At 47.3% G+C, this 25,875-nt stretch overlaps 1 protein-coding gene across 1 annotated transcript in view; it reads left to right on the forward strand.

Moving 5' to 3' along the window:
- Window positions 1-3,142: 3,142 nt before the first annotated feature.
- LOC119434133 (sal-like protein 3) overlaps window positions 3,143-25,875 on the forward strand; it is a 151,602-nt gene continuing 128,869 nt past the window's right edge. Inside the window, exon 1 of the mRNA XM_037701460.2 lies at window positions 3,143-3,860. Within this exon, the coding sequence (XP_037557388.1) occupies window positions 3,776-3,860 (85 nt within the window). The 5' untranslated portion in view covers window positions 3,143-3,775. The remainder of the gene's footprint in view (window positions 3,861-25,875) is intronic.

Genomic DNA, 25,875 nt, shown 5'->3' on the forward strand with positions numbered 1-25,875 from the left:
GCACCTTGTCTTTTTTTGTTTTTCTTTTTTTTCTGCTGAGTCTTGTCTGCAACGTTTTTATGCCAGCCTTACTAAAGTATGGTGCGCAACTTTCCCTTTGCACCGGAATCAAGACGAACGAAATCTGCTATCACTTTTCCAGGCATCCTTTCAAAATGTACACACGAAAGCCGCTTAACCGTGAGTCTGCAAGCTGTGCCCTTTCTGCTTCAGGAAATATTACAAAGAGAAGGCTTAACTTACTTATAACATTCGTCCCCGTACAAATGACCACACAGTGAGTATTTATATGCAATTTACGTACAGAAAACATCCACTCCTGTCATTTCAAGATAACGAATGAAATTATACTCTAGGGATATTGATACGAGACGACATACCAAACGTCCATTTCCCTGGGCATGTGCTGGTCACCTGCCCTCCCCTACTCCAAATCGATCCATCATCAGGTAATCGAGAAATCTGCGAGTACAATCAACCTCTCTATATGGCTTTCATAGACTATGAAAATGTATTTGATTCAGTAGAGATACCAGCACTCATAGAGGCATTGCGTAATCAAGGAGTACAGGAGGCATACGTGAATATCTTGGGAAATATCTACAAAGATTCCACAGCTACATTGGTTCTTCACAAGACAACTAGAAAATTAGCAATTAAGAAAGAGGAAATTCCCTTCCCTTTGCACCAAGTTTGCAGCTGAATAGTACATTTTATTTTCTCATTGAGATTGTTCCTTAACTCGTATCCTGTAAGTTCGTTTCCTGTATCCATTAAGCTGGATATGTGCCTCTAACAAAGGGCGAAGACAGTGAAGTTAAGCAAGGGAGTTTTCGAACCCCTCGGAAGTCCCAGGGGTCTGGTTGGCCACTGCCCGAAATTTATGCAAGACTTCGCGAAACATTCACCATATTCAGTGCAATTCCATCGCTATACCCGATACTTTTCAAACACTGCACTATATCCGAGCGTATAGCGCTCCTATATTCTCCCCTACACATTGGACACATGTTCCTGTATGCTGCGCCGGCTCTGCAGAGGCCGGCGTTTGGCTGCGCGGTCCGAATGCCTGCATGATTAAGCGGCCGCTTCGGGACTGCGATGCAGGCTGCGTTGCTGGCTCTTCTCAGGCTGACATTCGATATGGACCGCGCCGCCAGCCAACGCCGCACGAATGCCGTTATGGAAGTCATCTATGAAGTTTCGCTGTAAAAAGAACATCCAGCAGAAGTTTAACAGAGTTAATAAAAATTGGCATCACGGTTCCTCTCAAACTTGGAACCATGCTTGTGACAGTTATTTCTGTTGTGCCAGTTATTTCTGACAGTGTACAATATATATATATATATATATATATATATATATATATATATATATATATATATATACAGTTAATAACTACTGACGAGGTACGACTTGCGAACGCCACAGCTTGTCTACGACGCGTGCCGTCTGGGGGGGGGGGGGGGGGTGTATGAGATTAATTTTAATCACAAGGAGTTCCCTAACGTCCACCCGGTGATCGATACATGAGAGTTCTTGAACTCCACGCTCATATAGACTGCCTGGAATCGAATCCGCAACCTCGTGATCAACATAACACCATATAACATATATATAGCCATTCAGCCACCGCGGTAGGTTACTAAGTAGCTAAACACGCGACTTGAACTGCGGGGCCTTCTCGGACCATGCCGGTGTGCTCCTTGGCTCTCTGCATTGTACCCAACAAAAGCGTTTGTGTTATTCCTGCGGGATATAGGCCTAAGGAGACTATGTAAATAATGTGTGTGCTCGTTCGCTCGCGCGGGTGGGTACGTGTGCGTGCGTGCGAGTGCCATTTCCTTCATCCCTCATTCTCTCACATGCAGGTAGCATGCCATGGCTAACCTCTTCAGCTTCCATTAAGATCTCTCTCTCTCTATATGAAATTTTGGAAGTCGTTTTAGTGTGTTCGTTGCGGTGAATAAGGATCCTTCACCAATAATAGGTGTTACCAAAAAAGAAAAGTACGGTGACTTCCTGCCCCCGAAGATACGCACGCGTTAAGGCCCAGGTTACGGGAGCCTTACGATCACCTTTGGGGTAACCTGAGTGAACATCTCCACGAATGACCACATTGGCAACCTGTTAATACGACTGTAGAAGGTGTAGAAATTGCGCTACATTCCAGATGTATGGGGTAAATTGGCTGACATAAGCGTTAGAGATAGCGCAACGAAATTTGGGGATGTCGTCAAGCTGTCGTTCTTGGCAGTTTTTTCTGCTGGTCTTCTTCCAGGATCATGTATACTTGTATTATGATGCGAATAATTGTACTACTACTACTACTACTACTACTACTACTACTACTACTACTACTACTACTACTACTACTACTACTACTACTACTAATAATAATAATAATAATAATTGTAATATTAATGTGAACCAACAAGCCAATATCTTCCCATTAAGTTTACTTGATAAACACGTCACGTGGAAGCAGCCACTTCTCTCACGTGTTTCTGATGAATGCACGTCGCTGCAACACCTCTGTTTTTCTTTATGGCAGCTGCACATCGGGAAGCAACAAATGTCAACACAAAGCTCTGTTATGCAAGAAGCGCAAGAAAAAAAAATTAGAGAACAGCGCTCCATCAGTGGGTTACGGGCGCGAGCGCGCCGCATATGCGCTCCACAGACCGAGCGTCGTGCAGCGAGAGGGCTCATCAGTGTGCGCCAGCGTTGCGGTCGACCGCTGGCCGCTCTGGCCGCCGGCGCCGGAGCAACGACCATGGGCGCGCCTTTTGCGGAGCGGCCGCCGCGGCGGAGCCCCCCGGCGGACGACCGTCGGACTCAAAAACGATCGCCCCCCTCCATAGCGGCGGTGAGCGCGAGCGCTCGTGCGCGCAGAAATACAGAAACGAAGATGGGGGGCGTTGCGCAGGCGTCAAAGGGTCCCCGCTAGTCATCCAATACGCGGCCGGTTATGACGGCTCCTCGGTTGGTGCCGTGACCGAGGGGCGGCGCTCTATGCGGCGGCATCCCCTCCCTTCTTTCTTTGGCCACCGCCAGGGCCGCAGCGGCGCTGCAGGCGCTCCGATCACTCGAGCGCTGCTCGCCGGCGAGCCTCCATCCCAGCTCTGTGGTGTCCCGCCGACGGTATGGCGGGGGCCCCGCTGCGACCGGGACGCTGCTGCTTCTGACCGCCTGGGCGCCCAGACCGCGGCCGCCGCACCACCCCCGACTACGAGCGCCAAGCCGCCGTACAGAAAGGGGCACACCCTTCGTCGGCCGGCGGGTGCCAGCCGCCCCTTGAACATCCCGCGCGACTGTATTGCTCCTCACGTGGACACGAGACCCCCATCCCGTGCTACTCGTCTCGCGAACCTCGTGCACAGCCACCGCTGCAGCTCACGCGGCGCCGCGCTTCACAGACCGACGCTGTTCAGCAGGCCTTGACCCTGTGCTTGGAACATTGCCTTCGAGCCTTCAACCTGGTGCTCCGACCAAGCTTCTCAGGACGACAGGTGCCCCGGTGCGTCGCGACACCTGCTAGAGTGTCGTCGACGAACTTGTGCAAAACGTCGTGTTGCGACCGCGTGCACTTTACGGGTGCTCTCACGGACGAGCGTCGCTTGCCGTAGCCGCGCTGGCGAACTTGGTGTGAGACCCCGATCGCCGCTGGCCGCAGACTTGAGTGACCGCCAGCCGGCTTGAGGTTAGCCTGGTGCCTTGCTGCCGGGGGCGCGTAGTTGTCGAGTGTGGTGACGGTACCGCGGTCCAGCTGACTATGTCCCGACGGAAGCAAGCTTGTCCCAGTAGGCACATCGCGTCACCAGCGTCAAGCTCCCTCTGCGTCGGGAATAGCCACAACGGTGAGTGCGCCGCGCGTGAAACTCGCGCCGCTTCCGCTGTCAGGCCTGTCGCGACAGCGCCTGGCGGCGGAAGGCACGTGACACCACGCTTACACACCCTTAGCACACAAACAGCTGTATTCGGGCAAACGCGGCGGAGACATTTCCTCATTGAGTTTACTTACTCGTCTGACGCGGTCTTTTCAACAGCCGGTGAATGTTAGGTACATCAAAATGCACTATAGTGGCAATATTACGTAATAATCACAGATTGAACTTGACAGCATTTTACTTATGACCAGCTGAGTTTACACATGTGGCCTTTAGGATGCCTTTAAAAATAACTTTTCACGCAGCCTGCTGCTTGTAGCTCTGCTTTAACTTAGAGTGTTGAAACACATCTCCCTGAGCACGGGAGGCAAAAGTTGACTCCTGCGTATCATCCAGAGCCACTAAACGGACTGTAAATTGCCACTCATTAAGTGATGAATGTTTACAAGCAGTGTGTCATCTATACAATGACATTTTAAACGCTTTTGTGCTGCCACTGTACGTGAGCAGACCTTGACACTTTCTACCGATTTCAGAACCATAAAGAAGTATGTTTCCTTCTTTACTAAGTACCTCTAAGTCAGATTTGGATGCTACAGTTATGTGCAATTTGTGTGGGACGCTTGACGCATTACCTGCCACTAGTAATGCGTTTTCTTTATGGAACTATATATATATATATATATATATATATATATATTATTCACAAACATAAATTCACAAACATAAATTCTTATTCACAAATAAAGCTTATTCACAAACATAAATTCGATCTTTTCGGCGGAAATTATGGATTGAATAGCAATTATTAGCGCGGATATAAATGGCGACAAAATGGCTTTGGGAGTGTGCGGGCGTGTGTCTATGCTATAATGGCCTAATCCATATTTATTTCGTTCTAATCTTCCTATGCTAACCGATATGCTTTTTAACAAACAATAGCTACAGCACGCTTGTGGTGTGCCTTGTGAAATGAATAGTGATATATAGCTTCGTTCACTTATTCTGCGTATCTGAGTGAATTGCGCCGTATACGTTCATACAGACCCAAAATGTCCAAATCTCTTGCGATTAAAAGGAAAATATAGACTAGTTTATGAAGTGTCAGGCTTGTTCAATCCAATGGCCGGAAAAGATGGTCGTGCACATGTGGGAGCTCAATAGGAAACAGAACATGGTATAAGCGTATTTGCTATAAGTAAAGCTATAGTTATCTACCGCAATTCGCAAAAGACTGAGGGCGACTCAAATAGAGAATGATTCATGGGCTTCAGGGAGCTTCCAAGTTCGTTTCATTTACTACATCCCTTCTGACAGTACAAGGGGAAGGCGGCTGCAGGCTTCTGTCAAGGTGGTTCTGTTCTTCACTCAACTTTTGCATGAACACATAATAACAACACTATATGATGCGTTTTCAGCACTAGCACATATATCAGTAGCACGGAAACGTATGATTTATGTAGTTCTTTGGCTGCACGTAACGGGGCTTCTCCGACATTCGTGAACGCAATGAGACTTGATGGTCGTTGCAAAAAGAATGCTCACACGCAACAGTGCGAGAATCTTTTCATATGCAAAATAACTTGCCGTTGCATAAACACCTCCGAGACATCTATGGCGCAGGCAGACGTCAACAATTCCCACATTACCGATCCACTCAAAGACGTACACGCAATACGACCTAGTGCTTCAACACGCCTTCTGACTTGGTGCTGCCGTGCCACGGTAAGACCTTCTAACTATCACATCTGTCAGCCTGTGAAAACCTTTTCAGTCATAGAAATTATCTGTGGAAATTGTCGGAGAGCACGAATGCAAACAAGATCGACATCCTGAGTGAATGCCCTGGCCTAGCTGTCAGAAATGGGCAACACACGGAGACTCTCCATCTGGCGCGCCTGCGGCAAACAAAGTTTTTTCAAAAAGCTTCCATAGATCCTTCAAACATCAGCAAAACAACAAGCACGACAGATGATCCGGGGCCATATTGTTTCTTTTGCAGTAATGCGCGTACTGTGTTTCAGGTAGCACTATACAACCGAAAATAGACACCCGTGGGTCACGTGTTTGCATTTTGGTCGCGCGCAAAATCTGAGTCGCACGCACGCACATTGCAAATGCCCTCGTTCGTGCACTCTCGTCTGACTGAAAATGCACTCGATCGCGACCAAAATCAAAAACGTGCTCCAGCTCGCAAGTCTTACGCTTACCAACACTCGATGTCATCGTGGAATAAGAGGCGCTGTGAGCGATCGATCTTTTTTCCCTTCTTTTCACGGATTTGAAGGGCTACTGAACTGCCTTAGTATTGAGGAGGTGAAGAGGGGGATGCTTGACGCGACAAAATGCACAAGGTGCCGAGTGTTTCCCTAATGTTCGCTCTTATCCTCTCTTTCTTTTGCTCGTATACAGCGGTCACGTTACTTTCCAGACAGTGCGAGATAAACTAGGCGCAGACTTCTTTCTTCTGAAACTCATCGGCGGTAAGACGCGTGTGCTGAACTGTTTAAGAGGATTCGATCGTTCGATCGCGCTGTTTCCTGCTCCGAGCGAGGTTCGACCACGTTTATCGCTTACCTCTGCGCTAGAAAAATTTAGTTCATCCATGCCTGGAGCTTTACCGAAAGCATGTAAAAAACCTCGGTTGGAGTGACTCCCATCAAGAGAGAGCGAGAAAGAAAAAAAAAAAAAAAACAATACATGTCGCTGATTACGGAAATGGCTGTTCCAATTTCCTCTTGGACACGGATTAAATCTACGTGGTGAGACTAAAGCATGCAGATTTAACCGTGCTGGGAGATCGTTTGCCAACAGTTACTGTGGTCGGGAAACGACTCGTTACTTCATGGTGCATGCGACGGGCGCACCTTGCTGAAGGCTTGAGAACAGCGAGAAGGCTGCTCTTTTTTTCCCTTAGTCTCTGCTGTCGCTTCGACGCTGCTAAGCTACGTTGCTTTTTCCTCGCTTCTCAGTGTTGCGCTTTTTCATCCTCTCTCTTCGTTTCGTGTCCCCTCTGTTAAGCGCTTCCTTAAAAGCCTTTCGTTCGCACCAGACTGCTTGGCCATTCGATGCACATGTATACCGCTGCTGTGTGGAAGTGTGCTTGCTGTGATGAACACGCGTGTGATCATTCTGTGGGCTGAGCATGCGCTTATTGGATGTGCCATATCAGTCGCTGTCCGCATCATTTTCCAGAGCCAGGGCTCTTATGTAACAGCGGAGTAACGGAACACCTTTGCAGGCAATCACAGATGAAGTCGCAAGTCCAGAGAGAAACTTCAACCCGCGAGATAAATTGTTGCGCATCGATATCTTGCACATTGCCTAAAGAAAGCTTTGAAGGAAAAAAATTAAAAAAAGGTTTCCGCATAGGGTCCTGAGACAGAGAACCTTGTATTAAAACGGCTTATCCTATGCGGAAATAGAAGTGAGGAGCGAGATAAACAGTTGGGTTAGAAGCGTAGTAACTATAGTGCACTGATATGCATGCGTTTGGTCTTCTGCTTTATATGTATGCACATTTGCAAACCATGGTGTAGTTAAAGGTCGGGTTCATGGCAGGGAAGGTGTATTGTAGCGTTTATTGTCGCTCTTTTATTGCCCAGTGGCGTACATAATTTCTTTGCATTACCAGCTTACTGGTGACGTTTGAGTGCGTTAACATGGAGGTCTCGGTGACCCAGTATTAATGCTTTTTAAGTGGCCCCAAGTATTTATCGCACGCGTGTCTACACTGGTGCTTGTGGCTTTCTTTCTTCCTCATAACCATGTAACCACATTAATTTTTCGAGTGCCTAAACAACTGTTGAGTGCAATATCGTACTCTTTTTTAAAGCATTTACTTTTACCATGGTTCTCCTTGGAAGCCTATCGCCTTATGTGTCATTTGTGTCGTAAATGATATTACGTACTGGTTAAATCGCTCAGTTTCTTTTTCCCAAAACTGATATCCATGGACGAAGTTGTATGCTAGTGCACACACATTTATCATGTCATTACGGATAGGCCAACTTCGTCATAACGAAAGTTCGCAGCCTTGATAGATTTTCCCTGACACAATTGTGCGATTGTAAACATACTTGTGTAGCTCTTCTGATCTTTGAATAAAATCCGAATGAATTATCACATATCGTCTCCCTGTGTCCCTCTGTGTGGCTTAAGAATCACCTGCCTCAAAGATTTCTTGACGAATCGCGAGCGACCAGCTCTGTGCTTGAAGGAACGTCATTGACGGCTTTTAAGTCCAAGGTTGGTCGGTTGCGATGATGTACAGTGTATTTGCTTATTATTATTGTTATTATTATCATTATTCGTTATCTATTCCCACATGTGTGTCGTTTTGTTAGTTTTGCAACGTAGTCTTGAATAAATCGCTGAATCATAGCTGCACAAATATTTATTAGAAAATATGAATATTGTTCTAAAATTAAGTTTTCTTTCTTTCTTTTGTCTACTGTTTTTAATGGGGCTTAAACTTTTCTTTTTTTTTCTTCTTGAAGGAATGAGTAAACTATCCGAAATCGCTACCTTATTTCCACCACATTTTGTGAGTGGTAGCGTATTCCAAGATTGTAGACTGTTCTCATATGGTTAAAGGCATGTATACCTCATAAAAAAAGGACAAATTCAGCATTATCAACCACAAAATAGCTGTAATTTGTAAACAAGAACATCACACTTACCATTCAATGCATTCGCTAAAACTGACTTGTCCATATGCAGCAATACTTACGAGCCCTTCTCAAGAAAGAAGTGAGCCTCATTCTCCTGACCTCTCTGCAAGCTTGCTAAGCAATGCAATTTCTTGTTGAAATTCTGTTTTGTCTTACTATGCAAGCACAAATCCTTCAAGTTCGTGTGCATCGTTCCGCTTGGCCAAGTATAGATGTAATAAGCACGTCGTTCGTCTGACGTTGTCTTCCCCCGCCCTTCTAAGCAGTTCTCAAGCCTTCCAAGCACTGAGCTTAATTCTTATCTAACAATGTCGAGATAAATAGTCTTCGCCAAGAGTTTAATTGGACACGCATGTTCTGCTTTTGTCGCAACCGGCATCCATAAGCGCGCAGGTACGTAATTAGATGCCTTGCAGAGATTAAACTTGTGAAGAATGTCGACGATAACTGAACCTTCATGCATGGTGGTGGTGGTGGCTGTAGATGCATGTGGTTCTAGCCTTGCGATCGAGGCTGGAACTGTTCTACCTCAGGTCTTTTGTAATGGTACATGGGCACGTTACCAAATGTCCAGTAAGCCAGTGTCTCATAGAAATGCAAAAATAATGTGTGAGACTTCATTGTGGATTACGATGGACACTGCTTGAAACAGAAAGTGTTGCAGGCACCCATGCGGAAGGCCCTCCTTCTGTTAAAGGTCCCTCTGTAGGGCGCCCTTTTGAGCACGCTATCTCGGGCACCGCCGAAAAAATGTGTTCGTTGCCTCCTGCTTCGTTGCATGGTGAACAAAGCGGAGATTGGTTCATGCACGGAGTCTGGGAACGTGCCGCGAAGTTCAGCGCACAGCGTAAAGTATATTGTGCTACGAATATCGGCAGCGTTTGCACCGTGCACCACTCATGATTTCTACGCCTGCGGTTGCAGTCTCGGTGCGTGGACAAGGGTCGTGCGTCCTTGGATCAGAAGTGGCTGTAAAAAAGAAAGAAAAAAAAAGTTCTGGGGGGGTTCCCACGCCTATATTCCGCAGCTTGGAGGGGCACGACGAATGCGAGTAAAGTTAGCACATTTTCGCCCCACTCGGCGTGCAGTCGCCCAACCATCGGGTGGGTGGGGAGGACGATCTGGCTGCCGCCGAGTAGCAGCGCTCATCGTGGCTCGCTCTTCCTCTTGTGCTCGCGAGAGACGCGGACGGCGCGGGCACAAATGGGCCCGAACCGTGAAAGCGAGAGTGTTGGCCCTCCTTCGGGCACCGGCAGCGCACGGCATCATCGTGCGCTCTCTCCCCCCGCCGCGCGCGCGCGCGTGTGTGTGTGTGTAATGATAGTTTCGCATAGGCGATGACCGTGTAAACGGAGGGCGGGAAGGCTGCCGGTTAGCGCTAAGTTGAGACATTAGCCAGCCAGTCGCGCCGCCGCCACCCCTCGCCGGAGCCGCCGTTTAATAGTCACACGCGTGGCCTCCACCGATGCACGTTCTCTGGCCGCGGGGCCACTTCACTTTGTCTTCTTCTTTTTTTCCCCCTTCTTTTTTTTTTTTTTTTTTTTCCACTTGCGGCCTTTCGCCGTCTCTGCGTTTTATTTCTGGTTTCGCTCTTTCTGTGCGCCTCACTGAACTGATTTAGTATGTAACAGTTGCAGGAGTTCAAGGATTCCAGGTAAGCACGGAATGTTTATATTCGGCGAGTTCTCTTGGAGGTAAACTAAAACTCAGGCAACGTGAAATTTAGGGACAAAGTCCAACTTTCAGCCTATATAGCGAGACAGCCCCTCATCCGGTATATCTATTTCCCGCTTTTTCTTCCAATCTTTCTTGGTATAGTCAGGTTTTAGTTTATTGCTAACGAGTTGGGTGCAGGTTACCGTGGTGTGTCGAAAATTCAGCGAACAAGGGCAACATACTTCCCGGCTGTGATAATTAGCTTCCTGGTAATTTCTAAGGAAAATAAATTCGATGCCTCGTACATCGCTGGATAAGCACGAATTTACATAAACGTTGCAATGAAAACTCTCTTTGTTTTCTACTAACTTGTCGCTGCGCGGCTTCACTATAGCGCCTTTGGGGTGAGGCGCTTGTCCGCTTCCGCCGCGCTCAGGCTCAGTCTCGATAATGTGACCAACTGAGATAAAAATGAGTGAAATTGGTGGTGGGTAGGTGGGAGAAGGTCATAACAAGCTACTGGCGCTGCATGCAGTGAAACATGATAGTTTTCGATCTCGCCAGACGAAGGTACGTAAAGAAGACGAAGAAATAAATAAGCCTCGTTTCGCTTATCCCGTGGGGCCAATGTCCACCACTGTTCCAACATAATCCAGTCTACATTTTTTCTGTCTACACGAAAAGGTATACTTCAAGCTTACCCCATTAGTCGGTGGCGGTACGTGTCTCTATAGCATGCTTGTGATATGTGCTTTGTGAGGACTTCGTTTATTCCTAATCGAATTTTGTTTTTACTTGGAATTTACGAGCTCATTCGGCGAGGCGTCAAGCGTCCCACACGTCATCGAGTGATTGCCACGGAAATGTGGCCGTCACTGTTTACAGGTGATAAATTTGACAGTTATATGAAGACGGATACTTGTCATGTGCCTGTACTCCCAAACTCGCCTTCGGAGGTAACTAACGCATTTGTACTAGAAGGGATCAACTTGCAGGTTGTTGCTGATGCCAGAACTAAGCATGATATATATATATATATATAATACGTTTGGCTGTCCCACCGCATGAAACAGCCATTTATGTGACTTCGTCAAAGGTAATTGCGTGATACCCTGCCTTCTATATTTATTTATTTAATAGTTTATTTATTACTGCTAGGCATTCGTGATTACTTCAGCTTTCTAACAACAAATCGAACTTATACATGTTTTGTTTATTCATGGAATCGAATCATTGGCTATTCGGAATTCGAGTACCTTTTCGTTCGCTTCCAAATATCCCAATGTCTGCATAACTGCCACACACTGTCACTCTATAGTTCAACTATGAGCTTGTCACAATATCTTCCGCCACCTCTGTATCCGGATTTCAAGGAACATAGAGGCGGTGACAGCATGTGCTCAACATTTTGAAGCAACGAGCAGAAAAAAAAAAACGAAAAAAATAAACAGCTACAAAGTTGCGCATACAGGGTAGCTAGGTGGCACTCCCATTTCCCTCCATACGCATACACGCTGGCGCGCATGCGCGCAGGGAATCAACAAATATGTTAATCACAGCTCAACGGATGGCGATGGCTGTAATGCAGGACACATTTGGAACCGACTTAGCGGAAGTTCGCTTGAATAAGTGCGCCGTAAGGATCACCTTTGTTGACCCTTTCTCCAGCTGCTCTTTATGAAGACAGAAGATTCAGTCAAGCCAATACCGGTGAGCTCAGCCGTGGCATTATGTTTATAGCTCTATCGACATCGCGTTTCTTGAGTACCACGTGGCAGTTGCAGCGTTCGCCCAAAGAATGTATCTCACATAACGGTTCCTATTGTCGGCTGCGCCGAAATATCTCATTGTATAGCTCATAATAATCACACGAAACAAATACAATACACTTCTGCGTTAAAACTTCTTGCTTTGTCTCCCGTATATACTGGCCCAGCATCCGTTTCCTTCGTATGTATTACATCGCTCTGTCCACTCGTTGCCGCTTTCTTATTATTCTCTCTCCATAGACATGGGGCTTCTTGCCAGCAAGGGAGCCGGCATTGGTCTTGAAGCTTACTTGCTCTGTGGTCAGTTTCCAACATTTGTCTTACGTGTACGCATTTGCTGTTGAATATCTCATTCCATCCAAACAGTGTACAATAACCAAATATACAGCCTATTTAAAGTGGACAACGCTCCTACTTTCTCGGGTCTCTGTGTGTTTGGTCACGCTCGCGGGATATTTATAACGCACGATTCTGTGCACCGGATGCCTCGGCCTGCTCAAAGCACCGGCACGCGCATATGGCAGCGGCCATAAAGACAAGTCGTGCTTTAGGGATCTATAGACGAAGAGCCAAAGGTTCCTGTGTGCGCCCGCCTTTGCGTATGAAGTTGAGGCGGGTCTTTTGGAACCTGTCCACCTTCCCTCTCAGCCAGCAGAGCATCTCTCTGTCATAAAGTTAGCGCGAAAACAAACAGTGGTTTTACGACACATGCTTGATTGGACACGCTAGTCTATGCGTGCATCGATCCGCGCACGATACTTTCAGGCGATCGTGCACTTAGCCGAACCAGTAGAATAATGGAAACGAGGGGATTTCGACTGCCCTCAGGTCCTGTCGACGTAACGTTTTCTTTCTTTCTTTTTTGTTTGACGAGAACCTCATGGGAGGAGGGTAATGAGAAGGAGGGAACAGCGAGATGATGTATTTCTGGCTTGGCGATTTCGCAACGCAGGTTCGACGGGAACAAAGTGAGCCTGAGGCCATTCAAAGCTGGCCAGCCACTGGTTATAGCTGCTGATAGCTGCAGTGTTGTCACTGCTTTTTGTTGCGGAAAGAAATATCGGATAATAACGTCACAGGCAGTTATAGACATTTCAGTCACACTAATCTAGCGACACAACCCGAGTGATTGAGTTCGCACCCGGAAATAAACGCACAGTTCAAACACACTTACGAAAAATTAAGCGAAAAGCGGGCGTTCCCATTAGCAGCAAAATGGCTCTTGCAAAAGTTCAAAGATGCATACCAAAATTGAAATTAAGGTGACTAAAGCCCTAAAGCAGCACACGAGTTATGTGTGCCGCCGTAGTGAGGAACTCTGGTATAATATTGACCACATGTGGTGTCTTAACGTCCATCTAAATGAAGTAAACGAGCCCTTTTGCATTCCGCCCGCGTCGGAATAAGGCCACCGCTGCGAGGAATCGAACCCGCCGCTGCGGGTTCAACAGCGGAACGCCAAAGCCAGTGAGTCACTGCGGGCTATAGAAATGCATACCAAATTCTGTGTATTAATTCTATCCATGTCTACACAGCGACTTTACCCTGTGTTCGTAATTATTAATGCGGCAGCTTTCTTTGTAACTACTTCGGGTACGTTGTATGGTTGCACGATATCGCATATAGTAAACAGCGGCACATGTGCTCAGCGACCTAAGTTGTCTGCTAGCTCGGGCCACAATACAGGTATGTGCTGGCCGCTGTCTGGCCTAGTAGACAACTTGGATCACTTGGTATGTGCCCGAACAGACAACTTCGGCACTGCGTATGTTGGTATGTGCGCATTCTTGGCCTGTCGCCCAGAATGGATGTGCCAAGGTGACACAAGGGGCATGCTGCCTTAAATATATGTTAAAGCGATAGCGCCCCATCCGTGTCGAGCGCGGCCGCTTGATGGATAGCCATTGCAACGAAGTTGCAGCCAGGAGTGGGGGTTGCTACGGAGTTTCAACTGGGGTGCAGTGATTACAATAAGATATAGTGTATCTTGGTATCGTTTAGCATTGTGCTGGGCAGCTAAATTGCCACTTCGTGTGTCTGCTGCTGCTGATGTGCCCATAAGATTCCCATCATAGAGTATGTATGTATGTATGTATGTATGTATGTATGTATGTATGTATGTATGTATGTATGTATGTATGTATGTATGTATGTATGTATGTATGTGTGTGTGTGTGTGTGTGTGTGTGTGTGTGTGTGTGTGTGTGTGTGTGTGTGTATGTATGTGTGTATGTGTGTGTGTGTGTGTGTATGTATGTATGTATGTATGTATGTATGTATGTGTGTGTGTGTGTGTGTGTGTGTGTATGTATGTGTGTGTGTGTGTGTGTGTATGTATGTATGTATGTGTGCGTGCGTGCGTGGGGTTCTGTGTGTGTGTGCGCGCGCGCGCGTCTGTGTGTGTGTTTATAAACATCGCCAGTGTGAATTACAGATAACATCCTTGTCTCTCTCCAGTGATGTGGTCACATTTACTACCCAAAGGTGCCCACGACTACCACGTGTGGTCAGTTTATGAACCGTAGAGAGTAATGGAACCGGTATAATAGCATTTACTACCCAGTTAAGTTAGTGGTGCCTTTTTTGTTTACAAGCGGCGGTTTCATGGCCACGAAATAATGAGTTCGCTTTTGTTCTAAAAGTATTATAGATACGTATGCGAAAAAAGAATAGAAAAATGTGGACCGCGTTGCCACATAGTTTAGTGATATTTATAAGAACAACGATTATTGGCACGTAAGTGTCATGGTAGGAACATTAGGCAGCGTATATTAAGCTGCACCGTATAGAAAGAAACAAACGACAAAGAGGAACACTGCATCGCACAATACAATTATACGCGTACTATACGCGACATGTTTCTAAGAACGACCTTATGAATATGTATAGCCAAACCTTTAAGAGCACATGTAGGTTGTACCGGTGCGTACCTGTGTAGTTACATAAATACACAATATTATAAAACTATATTTGTATATGATGTATAGTCTGCACATATATGTGCGCCGCACATAACTAGTAACCTAACATAATGATAAAAGATATAGTTTATCTAAACATCGCATTAAGACCGCCACTACACAGCATATTAGACCACAGGTGACGGTGGAAGGAGCTGTCACTAACTGGACTGTGAAACCTACTAACTGCTAGTGAAGACTATTTACCATAAGTTTGAATTATCGAAGTTAGTAAACAGCTAGCAAAGTGGTAGTAATGTGTGGCAAATTTTGTAACTACACCCGTTACTACTTTTTACTACATTTTTTTTCTAAGAGTGTAAGGTTGCGTGGGCACCAGGTTAGAGGTGGGTTGTTCGTTTGACTTCACGTTTAATGGTAACGAGGCAGACTCCAGCATTATGATTTATTATTGAGGGCTGTTGCTTCTCTGTATCGTGAACTGCTGCAGATAATGTGGTGCTATTTGTGGGAAATACTGTTTCTGCTCTTATAAAATTTCTTAGGTCAGCAACTGAAAAGAGGTAGAGGCTTTTAACGACAAGTTGACACGTATGACGCACTAGGCAACGATCAAGCATACGATTATAGCAATAAAGACAATATACTGCCGACATCGGCATCGAAATTTCGCACTTGCTTACCTAAATCTAAATTAGGTACTTGAGGTTCATCGAGCAGACATGGCGTCCAACTTCTTCCACTGTACCTAACCTTCCCGGCTCTATAATTCATGTCTATGTATACGTCACTGCTAGTAAACAGTTCCTTTTGACGATCACTTCCTGCGTCACTCAGTATTAAAACATTTGCCTGCTGGACCTCCCTATACTATTTTGCTGCAAAACGATTATGGTTAAAGCATGCTTAGTACCAACACTTATTGAATTATGGCAGCCACCATGATTGCTGTCTTCAAGCATGTCAAGGTTGTCCTAGCAATTTCTGACTTGACGATTACAACTGTGCCCTGTATGCAGTGACGGCAAAGGGTTTCTCTGTCGTCGTGATTCTTTCAGCCCTGATTGCTGCAACGCTAATCTTCTTGCCCTAAGTTGCACTTAATTACGCTCGGACATCTGGCAAAGGCCGATGGCATAGGGAAGGCACGAAGCGGACTTTCTTCTGGGAGAGAGTACCGGATATAGGCTTTTGGAGAAACCAACCAAAAACAAAACCGTTTAATGTACTCAGGAAACCCGAAGCCTGTTTACCAGAAACGAAAGCGTACGGTTCGTGGAGCGCCGAATGTTTCGATTGTAACGCATTCCACAACCACCCTCCAAAAAGGTTGTGGTGAAAATAGAGTCCGATCGCGTCTACGTGTTACATCCTTCTAATTGTCAAAACGCGCTGCACGCAGATAAAGCAGCGTGAGCCTTTACGGCTGCTAGCACGCGTTATACGTCGTATAATAACAGAATGTGAAGGAATGTCTGCGCCGTCCGTCAGAGCCATTGCGCAAGGCAAGCCGGATTGTTTTGAATAAAGCCTATTAATATTCCCCTCTCTCCGAGTGCGGCTTCCTGCGTGCCTTGCGAGGCGTCCCGCCGCCAGTCCGCTCGGCGCTCGCTGCCCTCTCCTCGCCACCCGCTGGGAAAACAAATCTTCTCCATTGGTTCTTGCTGCCTGACTCCCCGTCGGTTATGGCGCAACAACTCTTACCAAATGGTCGTTTGGCTTACGAAACTCGCCGCATGAAGACCGGAGGTGAACAGCCTCGGACTCATATTCGTGGACCACGACGGTCCTGGAGCGCGCGTGCTGGCGGAGGGCGCACGCGACCACGAGAAGGGGCCCGTCCCTGCAACGCCGCGCCCGGCCTCCCCGCCGCCCATTTCTTTCGCGTTGTATAACGTAGACTCGTTTCCGTAAGATTCATGTTGCCAATGTGGGTGCACTTTGGGGAGGAAGACGCCGACAGGGCTTCTCATTCGTGGGAGGCTTCGGACGCGGCCTTTATCTGAGTAGCTTTCTGAGGAGCTGCCCAGTATAAATGCAAGTTGAGAACGGCCGAAACTTAAATTCTGTCGACATTGCTCGGACTATGCGCTCGTAATTGCGGCGCGATATAGTTACGTACACTTGAGAACGTAACACCGAGGAACCACTTTGCGGCTATACATAAGACGGTCGGCGAGCCGTGAGAAAGGCAAGGCGCGTTTCGCCACCGACACTTCAAGGGCTGTATTGGCAGAATGACACACGGCCTCCTGCTGCAGGGGCGCGCGGACATGTGTCCGGGCGGGCGATGGTGCGCGCGCACACCAGTTACGCGATTTCGATCAGCTTTCTTTTATTTATTCTCCGCCGAGGGCGGCGCGCATCCATGGGCGCTGTGTATAGGCGCGCGCGCCGCTGTGCCGGATGCACGGTTCTCGTGATGCAAGGTGGTCGTCGCGGGGAGAAAGCTTCTAATGGGAATTCATAAAGAGCAAAGATGAAGGCGGCCCCTCAGAGAGGGGCGCGCAGGTCGTTATAGGCATGCGAATACTGCACTTCTGACAGCTCATTAAACGAGCCGGACCCCCAACCCCATGCGTCCTCGCGGGGATGCGGCGTGCACGGCGTGCACGCTCATAATTGTTGAATGCGCCCGGGAGGGGGCGGTTCCCCGTCCCTGGATGGGCGAGTCTCGGCCGGCCAGAAAATACACGCACGTGCTCACCTGATGAACTGCCACGACCGCCGCCGCGGCGTGCTTGCAGCCGTAGTTGGTCCGGCCGGCCTTCGCGCTCGGCCCGATGTGCGCCGATGTAATAGCGCTGCCGCCGGACAGCCTCGGGCGCACAGGTGGAGTGCCGTTTTCAACCTCGGTGTCTCGTGTTATATCGAGAACTTTAAATGCGTTAGCATTGGCCCGGCCCATTACATCTGCTCACCTCCCCGTTCTCAAAACAGCGGCAGTAGCATATTTTGGGCATGGCATCCTCTGTCACGAGATATTCGGTTAAGGTTACACAGCGGCGTAAATGCCTAATTGCTTAACAGCGATGGTTTCAAGTATATACGTGGGAGAAATGTATAGTCACTAGCACACATTTGCCTGGAATACAATGCGTCATCTGGTTAACGCAGAGTTCGGTGAAAATAGACGCATGCTGTGCTGTTTACGCACTTTGGACCCCGTTAAAATGCTAATTTCTCCCCTTGTGAAGCCTGCGATCAGTTAGTATACTCTGTACATTTCTACGGGACAACCATAATTTATCTCTCGATTCTGGACCACTCGCATAATCCACTTGGAGAATTTGACTTCTCACAATTTGGCTCTATGAAGTATTGTACCATACAGTAGAAAGGTACTGTCACAAAGGGAAATAAAAAACTGCGCATTCAAACAACATGTTCTGAAACAATGTACTATGATAAGATTCTGCTTCTATTCGCCTCAGAGGGAGTCCCATAATAAGAAAATGAGGCTGAGATTTGCAAGGCAGTATATAGTGTGTGTGCATTTGTCACCCGCCGGAGTGGCTCAGTCAGCTAAGGCGTAGCGCTGCTGAGCACGAGGTCGCGGGATCGAATTCCGGCCCCGGCGGCCGCATTTCGATGAAGGCGAAATGCAAAAACGCCCGTGTGCTTGCGTTGTAGTGCACGTTAAAGAACCCCAGGTGGTCAAAATTAATCCGGAGCCCTCCACTACAGCGTGCCTCATAATCAGAACTGCTTTTGGCACGTAAAACCCCAGAAAGAAGAAGTGCATTTGTCATATGCAGGCCCTTCAGCGTCATTGTCTCGGCTGTGTAATGTTAGGTGGCATTGGTAACATTGAGTAACTAATGTTTCCAGAAAGATGCAAAGCGTAAAATATATTGAATGCAGAGTGCATAGTGTACACATTAATAGGACTATGTTTCACAGGAAATTAAAGTCGCTGTTTCATTCGGATCCCCCTTTTTTTTTTCTCTATGTGAATAACACGTGGAATTTTTTACAAGCAACCGTTGTAGCGTGTTGACGACGCTGTTTTTTTTCTTTTTCTTTTTTTTGTCTGGAGTCGATATTCTGTGGCCTCAAATGTCTCACGAAGCAAAGGTTTCTTTGATAACCTGACCGTTGTAAGCTCTTGCGTATGGTTTCACAATATCACAATAGGACTTCCTTTGCCATTACTCAAAAACGAAGCCGATCATTTATCTCGTCGGATCAAGAAAAAGTGTACTCGTGGACTATTGTGGAACTAGGAAATAACGCTGCGACAACAGAAAACCAGAATATTTGTGAAGACACCTTACACTGGCTAGAGTCGTTGCTTTTAGTCTGTCAGTAACGTGGCGCCTTGACAGGCCGTCGTAGACAATTTCTATTGCTTTTCAGACCCATCATAGCAAAGTGTTGCCAACTTCTCTCTCCTTCTCTCTCTCTCTCTCTTTTCTTCCTGAAAAGGTGGTGAAGGGGTAGTGGTTGTACAACGACATTGCATCTGCGATGAAGCAGTGTTTTTTAATAGCCAGTTGTTCAGTTTAATGAAACTGATTGAAACCAATCAAAGGTGGCCTATATTTTTCGATTTCCTTCGCCCCGACGTAGTGCGGGCTTCGCTTGGCCGTGTGCAGTGCACTGGCGCTTGAAGCCGGGTAAATTCAAACCAAGAAGAGAGTTTTTATGTGCTAGCCTCATGTATAACTCTTCTTTCGCCAACAAAAAAATGTGGGCGTTGTCTTAGAGCATTTGTCAAGCAGGTGCACTCATATTCAAGCATTGCTACTAAAATACTGTACCAGGCCTGAGGGCTTTTCAGCAGAGAAACCACCGTTTCTATCAATACGAAGCCACTTTGGCTTCGTATTGGCTTTCTGCAGTATGTTTGTTTATTTTCGTGACAGGCATAACAACCAAGAGATTGTTTAGTCTCCTTTAACCGAGCAGCGATCCAAGTGACATTTCACATTTCCGATTTCACAATCCACATTTCAGTGGATTTTCGGCTAGGTCTAGCGGATTTTTGGGCTGCTTAGCGGCAAAAATACGCCTTTATAGCGGAGAGAGGAATTTTTTGGGGATTTCGCATGAAGTTTCTTTGGGTTTATTTTTAGCGGATCAATGACAACTCATGGTGGATGTTAAATGAACTTTGCGCTTTAGAGAAACGGCAACAGTGATCTTCAGAGGTTAGTATTTGATAATGTAGATGTTGCGATTAAATAAATGTTCATGGAACTCTCCGCGTGCATGATTTATTTAAAAAAAAACAAAAAAACATCGCACTTTTCAATAAGGTTTCTGCAGTCAACGTAGCACAGGCTGAAATCAGCTTTTCTTGTATTGGCAGGGTCGCTAACGTAATAATTTATTTCTGATAGGCTTTAACAATGACTCATTCGTATACTTAATCCACCTTTCTCGTTGAAATTCTATACGGCGGTTTCTCAGCGGATTTACAGGAATATCAGCCGGATTCTAGCGGATCTTTATTGCTGTTTTAGTAGAATTATTGCAAGAAAAAAATGTCGAGGCAGGCAGTGAGGCGCCAGCCTTCTGGTTCTTACAACCTGTCATATACATTCCACTGTTTTCTTTTTGTGTTGTTCCGAAAAGTTGAAAGCGGTTACTTATCGTACTTACACTTTTAGTTTCTCACTTCTCGGTTGCTGGTTGACCGCGTTGTGCCCTTTACAGAAGGAATGGTTCGGAGAAGCTACCATGTTACTCGGTAGGAATACAGATGCCATAAGCGTCTTGAAACCTGCCTACAGGGAAACGGCAACGTAGTACGTTGCGCACCGCGGACATTGCAAGGACCCCATAAATCAGGAAATGGAAAGTTGCACGGAGTTAGCAAAGCAAGAAGGTAAACGGTGTGCATGTTAATACAGACGTGAACGGAAAGCGGGAGACGTTCTGTCCCATATCGTTGGTTTCCTGCGTAGAAGCAGCACGCCGAACTGTATCAGGACAGACCAAAAAGCAACAGGACGTGCGCTTGCACGTCCGCACATACGCGTTCAGCGACCGTAGCTTTAAGTAATAAATAATAAGCAGCCCTACGTCACTGACAAACCACGTCTGCGTCAGAGTTGGAGTGCTACGCGACTGAGCAAAAGACATTCAGAAATACCGTATACGCAGCAACAGGGGTTAACCATAGCTCCATCAAGAAACGGTACCGCGGCCGCTTGATGTCACTCTTTCCGTAGGAAGAGCTTTGCGCGCTCGGAGAAACGGGAGTGGAGGATGGTAGAAGGAAAAGAAAAGCGATTGAGAGAAGGGTGGCTTAGGGAAGAGGCGCAGATCGTTTGAAGGGAGACGGCTGTGCGGTGCCGGGGGCTGCATACCAGAAGGAATATCCAGAGTATAAGAGCAGAACAAACACATCGAAGCGGAGAGGGGCCGCGTCGCCTAGCTCCCCACGACGCATGCGCAGTGAAGCGGGAACGGCGTTTGGCCCCTGCCTGCCACCGCGTCACGTGTCAACATTGGCTGCATTTGCATAATTGATTGCGCGGCGCGCTCTCCGTGCGTCCACTCCCTCGAGCTAGGGGCGCGTGCACGGCCCGAGGAGCCGCCGACTCGGCTTCCACGCTTAGCGGGATGGAGCCACCCGCCGCCCCCCCTCTTCCAGCCGCCGGTGGCTGGAACTGGCAACTCCGGGTCGCTGCCTCCGGTGCCCCCGTGTGTTACAATATTTCCTTCACTTTATTATTCAGGCTCCTTGTTCGGGGGGAGCACGCCGCTGCACTGCGAGTAATTCCACGAGGACGTTCCGTCTGCGCCGTGCGACGCCGCCGCCGCACGTTCCAGCCGCGCTCACGTGCGCCGAATGCAGCAGCCGCCTCCGCGGCCTTGTATTGTTTTATGATTATGCAAATTTCACGCCCCCAAGGCACCTGCCACTTTTGGCTGACTGAGCCATGCGCGACATGGGCTTCCTTTATTATTTGAGGCCCGGTATTCACCTCGCGCTTTTCTTCTCTGTCCCACTGATGGGGCGGCAAGTGCAATTCGAGCTCGGTGAGGTATAGCTGCGGGCGCCTCCGAGAGGACGTCGCGGCAACTTATCGCATTTAAGGGACTGCCATTTTCCCCGGAGCGCTGCTCGCGAGAGTCACGTATGGTGCTGAGAATGGTTAACTTCGTGGCGGTGCTATTTTTAATCATGCATCTTACGCCGTCTTCTAACCTTGTTACCGCTCTTCGTGCACTGCATGCCGCCGTTTTGTTGCTTACTGCGCTTTCCAAAAATAAACAACGTTGGCGGGTCATTTAAAGGGCAACTATCTACGATAACCTTCATAACAAAACTTCTACGGCCATAACTCGTGCGATATGCAGCATAAAGGCGATAGGTCGTGCAATGTATAGCAAATGTTGCTTGGAGTTCATCATTGAACTTTGCTGACTTGCGCAGGATTTGCGAAAATGCACGGGGCCAATGGCTAAATTTTAGCAGCATAATGTTATTCACGCCGTGCGAGAAACTGCCCGTATACGCATTTGTTTGTGGGGGCGGAACTAAAATTAGAAAAAGAAAGCTTAACGATAAGCTCTGATACATGTTATATCTGCTTTGGGGGCATATAGCAAAGCTAGACAATGTCGCCCTCACTACCACGTCATCTGTTTCACACGTCTACAATTTGTAGTTTCCGAAATATAGGGGACTACGTGAGCCCAAGACTCTTGGTTACGCATTTATTTCGATGAACATCAGGTGATCCTTTTCTTTCTCTCTCTCATTGTCTTCCTTTCTTTTTTTTTTTTCTTTTTTGCGAATATCAACGCACCTTCAGTGTTTTTATATCGCATATCGGTGTGCGAGCACCATCGTTAACCACTCCTCGTGATCGGAGCAGTAAAAATTTAACTCCGTTAAATAAGCTGCCGCAACAGTGCGGAAATATACAAGTTTACTGGTGTCTGTTGACTGCGTGACAATAAGTTTCTCGTTCCTTCAAATATGAGTCGTGCTCCCGTCCTTCGTGAAGCCAGATTTCAGCAAAATCTTTATGTGAGCTGTCGCTTTCTAAAATAAAATATGGGGGAACATTTATTTGTTGGCGGAATTCGAACCATAAACAGGCTGGCTAAACACTGGAGTCCATATGGTTTGAGTCGCTAACTGCTAACCTATTGGATATGGCTAATGGGATTACGTGGTCTGTGTTTGGGGTAGAACACACGTGACGCAGCAAGGGGGAAAAATGGGATTTCGGAATAACGAACTTTTTGAAAATCCCCGGCCGTTTTCCTATGCATTCTATGCAAAAAATATTTGTTATATGAATTTGTGAATAGCGAATACTTCAGTTAAACAAACTTGATCAGTGGACCCGGGCTCATTCTTGAAATCAGTTCAACGAACTTTTGTGCTCTGAACTATCAGATCTGGAGATTGTTTCCAGTGTTCGTCCCGAAGAAGAAGAGTGCGACGAAGAAAATGCAATGGCAGAGGCAGATTCAAATCCTGTAACTGTAGCCGAGGCGGTAGGATGCCTTGGAAAGTTGCGAGACTTCGTGTCTCAGCAGCGAGCTGGTCAGAGGAAGTGCACAAAAACATATATATATATATATATATATATATATATATATATATATATATATATATATAGACTATCTGGACAGCTTTGTTACTTTTTGCGCTTTAAGAGCACCAGTGCAAGCGAAAATTAAAGATTCTTTTTTTTTTCAATATTCAAAATGAGATATAGGCAACAACGTAACTGTTACGCTCTACAAACCATAACTCCATAAATTGCATTTCACACTTTCGACTCGATGTCTGCTGTGCCCTATGTTGTCCCATATTCTAGTGAATATTCAGTTTAGTGAACTTTCAATTAAGTGAACTATTTCCTTGGGTCCCTTGAAGTTCACTCAAGTGATAGTTCACTGTATTGATTGAGTGATTGATTCATTCATTCATTCCGTGTCCCAGAGCAACGCGGGCCGCCAGAGCTACCACAGTAACTTCTGACAAATAGTACACGAGCGTATATTTGTGTCCTGTCCCCTGGTCTGAATGCCGCCACAACGGCCAAAATTAATTAAATTCGGGGGTTTTACGTGCAAAACCGCGATCCGATTATGAGACACGCCGTAGTGGCAGACTCCGGATCAATTTCGACCACGTGGGGATTCTTTAAACGTGCACGCAATGCACGGTACAGGAGCGTTCTTACATTTCGCTCCCATCGAAAGGCGGCGCCGGCGATGGAACCCGTGACCTCGAGATGAGCTGCCCAACGCCATAGCCAACTTAGCCACCACGGCGAGGGTAGCAACGGCCAGGATTCGGACCGGCGACCTCGTGCTCTGCAGCAGCAGAATACGACAACTGAGCCACTGCGGAGGTATACGTAGTCCGTCATAATTGGGCTTTCCAGGACGTATACGGACGTCGGAATGTCGTCGAATTAAAGTTATTGTTTGCTTCGGACAGCCATGCTATACCCAACAGTGACAGGCATCGACTAAAATGTATGATACATCCACGGAGCTGCAGTAACGCTGATGCTGAACGCCCGTGTCGCTCGCTATAATCGCGCACGCCGTGGAGTGCTGCGTATACAGCTCGCCGCATGGTCGAGAACACTTTTGTACAGCTGGTTAACTGATTCCGGTTACGAGTGTGTCCGTGATTGTAATCGGGTGCTTCACATTCAGCCGCCACAACATCATAAATTACCCAGTATCAAAGGGGAATCCATGTAATGGATGAAGCTTGTAAGTGGGGATCAGGCCGCTACCACGTGCCGTGCAACTATAACTATCAATATGCATAGCTGAAGAGCAGATATTGCACATACGTAATCTACATGAACCACGAAATTGTACCTATTCTTCCTGAATGTTGATTAAGAGGAGGCGACAATGATGAAATTGCAATCGGCGTTGTATAAAGACCTGTTAATTGTTATTGAATTAATATGCTGCGGCACACTCGTCCATACATGCTCATCGCATTTAGAATACTGTCGACCATATACGAAGCAACGTCTCATTTTTTTTTTTTACTTTTTTGATGTTTTTCATTTTCAGCCTAGTCATCATAATTCAGGCGTGCCCTCGAACGTGTATTGATTTGCAGACGGTGAACAAGACCAGTGTAGCTTTAATTGCCTATATATATAGCCTTGACCGAGCAAATAGTCTTCTGATTTTTTTTTTTTTTTAACTGGTGTGGGTACTTCTCAAATACAATAACGCTAGTTTCCTTCTTCACTTTCTTGCACTCTTTCGTTGTTAGGATTGCCGGCATAGCAGCAGTGACAAGCCTCACGCGTAAAATGAGTCGGCAAGAAGCTCGTCTATGCAGCGTGCAGGCCCGCCGGGCTAACTGCATTCCTAACGCGTGCGTGTACACCGGCCGCGCCTGTACATTTGAGAGAGGGGGGGGGGGGGGAATGCGCTCACGAAGAAAGGAGCTCTACGCTCATTTGTAGGAATACCGCCTCATTTATTGACAGCTTTGGCGCACTGCTGCGGACACCTACGGCAGCCGACTTGCATCCGCTGGGCCTGTAATTAAACGGGGCGCCCGTAATTTCTCGCTTGCTCCCGGGGGTGCAATATGCACGGCAGCGAGGCTGGGCGGCAAGTCAATATGCGCGGCCGTCGTCGACTGGTGCAGCGTTGTTTTTCGCTCGCCCGGAGCTGCAGCTCGCTGCGCAAATATTTAGCGTCGCGAAATGCGCGCTCCTCGGCCAGTGGGCGTCGCGGAAGAAGTCGCGTCGCTGGGGACGCAATAAGCGGACGGCTTAACTTGTCGCGCGATTCCTCTTGTGTACACATTACGGGGGTGGCGGCCTCGCTGCCTGCCCGGGGTTTTCCCTCCGCGTGTACGCTTATACCCCGGGCCTGAGATACAAGCGGTATACGTATGCTCGTCAGCTGCGTCATGCATGTGCAGTCCGTTGTCAGTTCGCGTAGGCTTCCGGCGCCCTGCAGTCCCCGCAAGTGGTTGCGCGGACATTGTTGACGTCGC

This window comes from Dermacentor silvarum, chromosome 1 (genome assembly GCF_013339745.2).
Source record: "Dermacentor silvarum isolate Dsil-2018 chromosome 1, BIME_Dsil_1.4, whole genome shotgun sequence".
Taxonomy (NCBI): Eukaryota; Metazoa; Arthropoda; class Arachnida; order Ixodida; family Ixodidae; genus Dermacentor; species Dermacentor silvarum.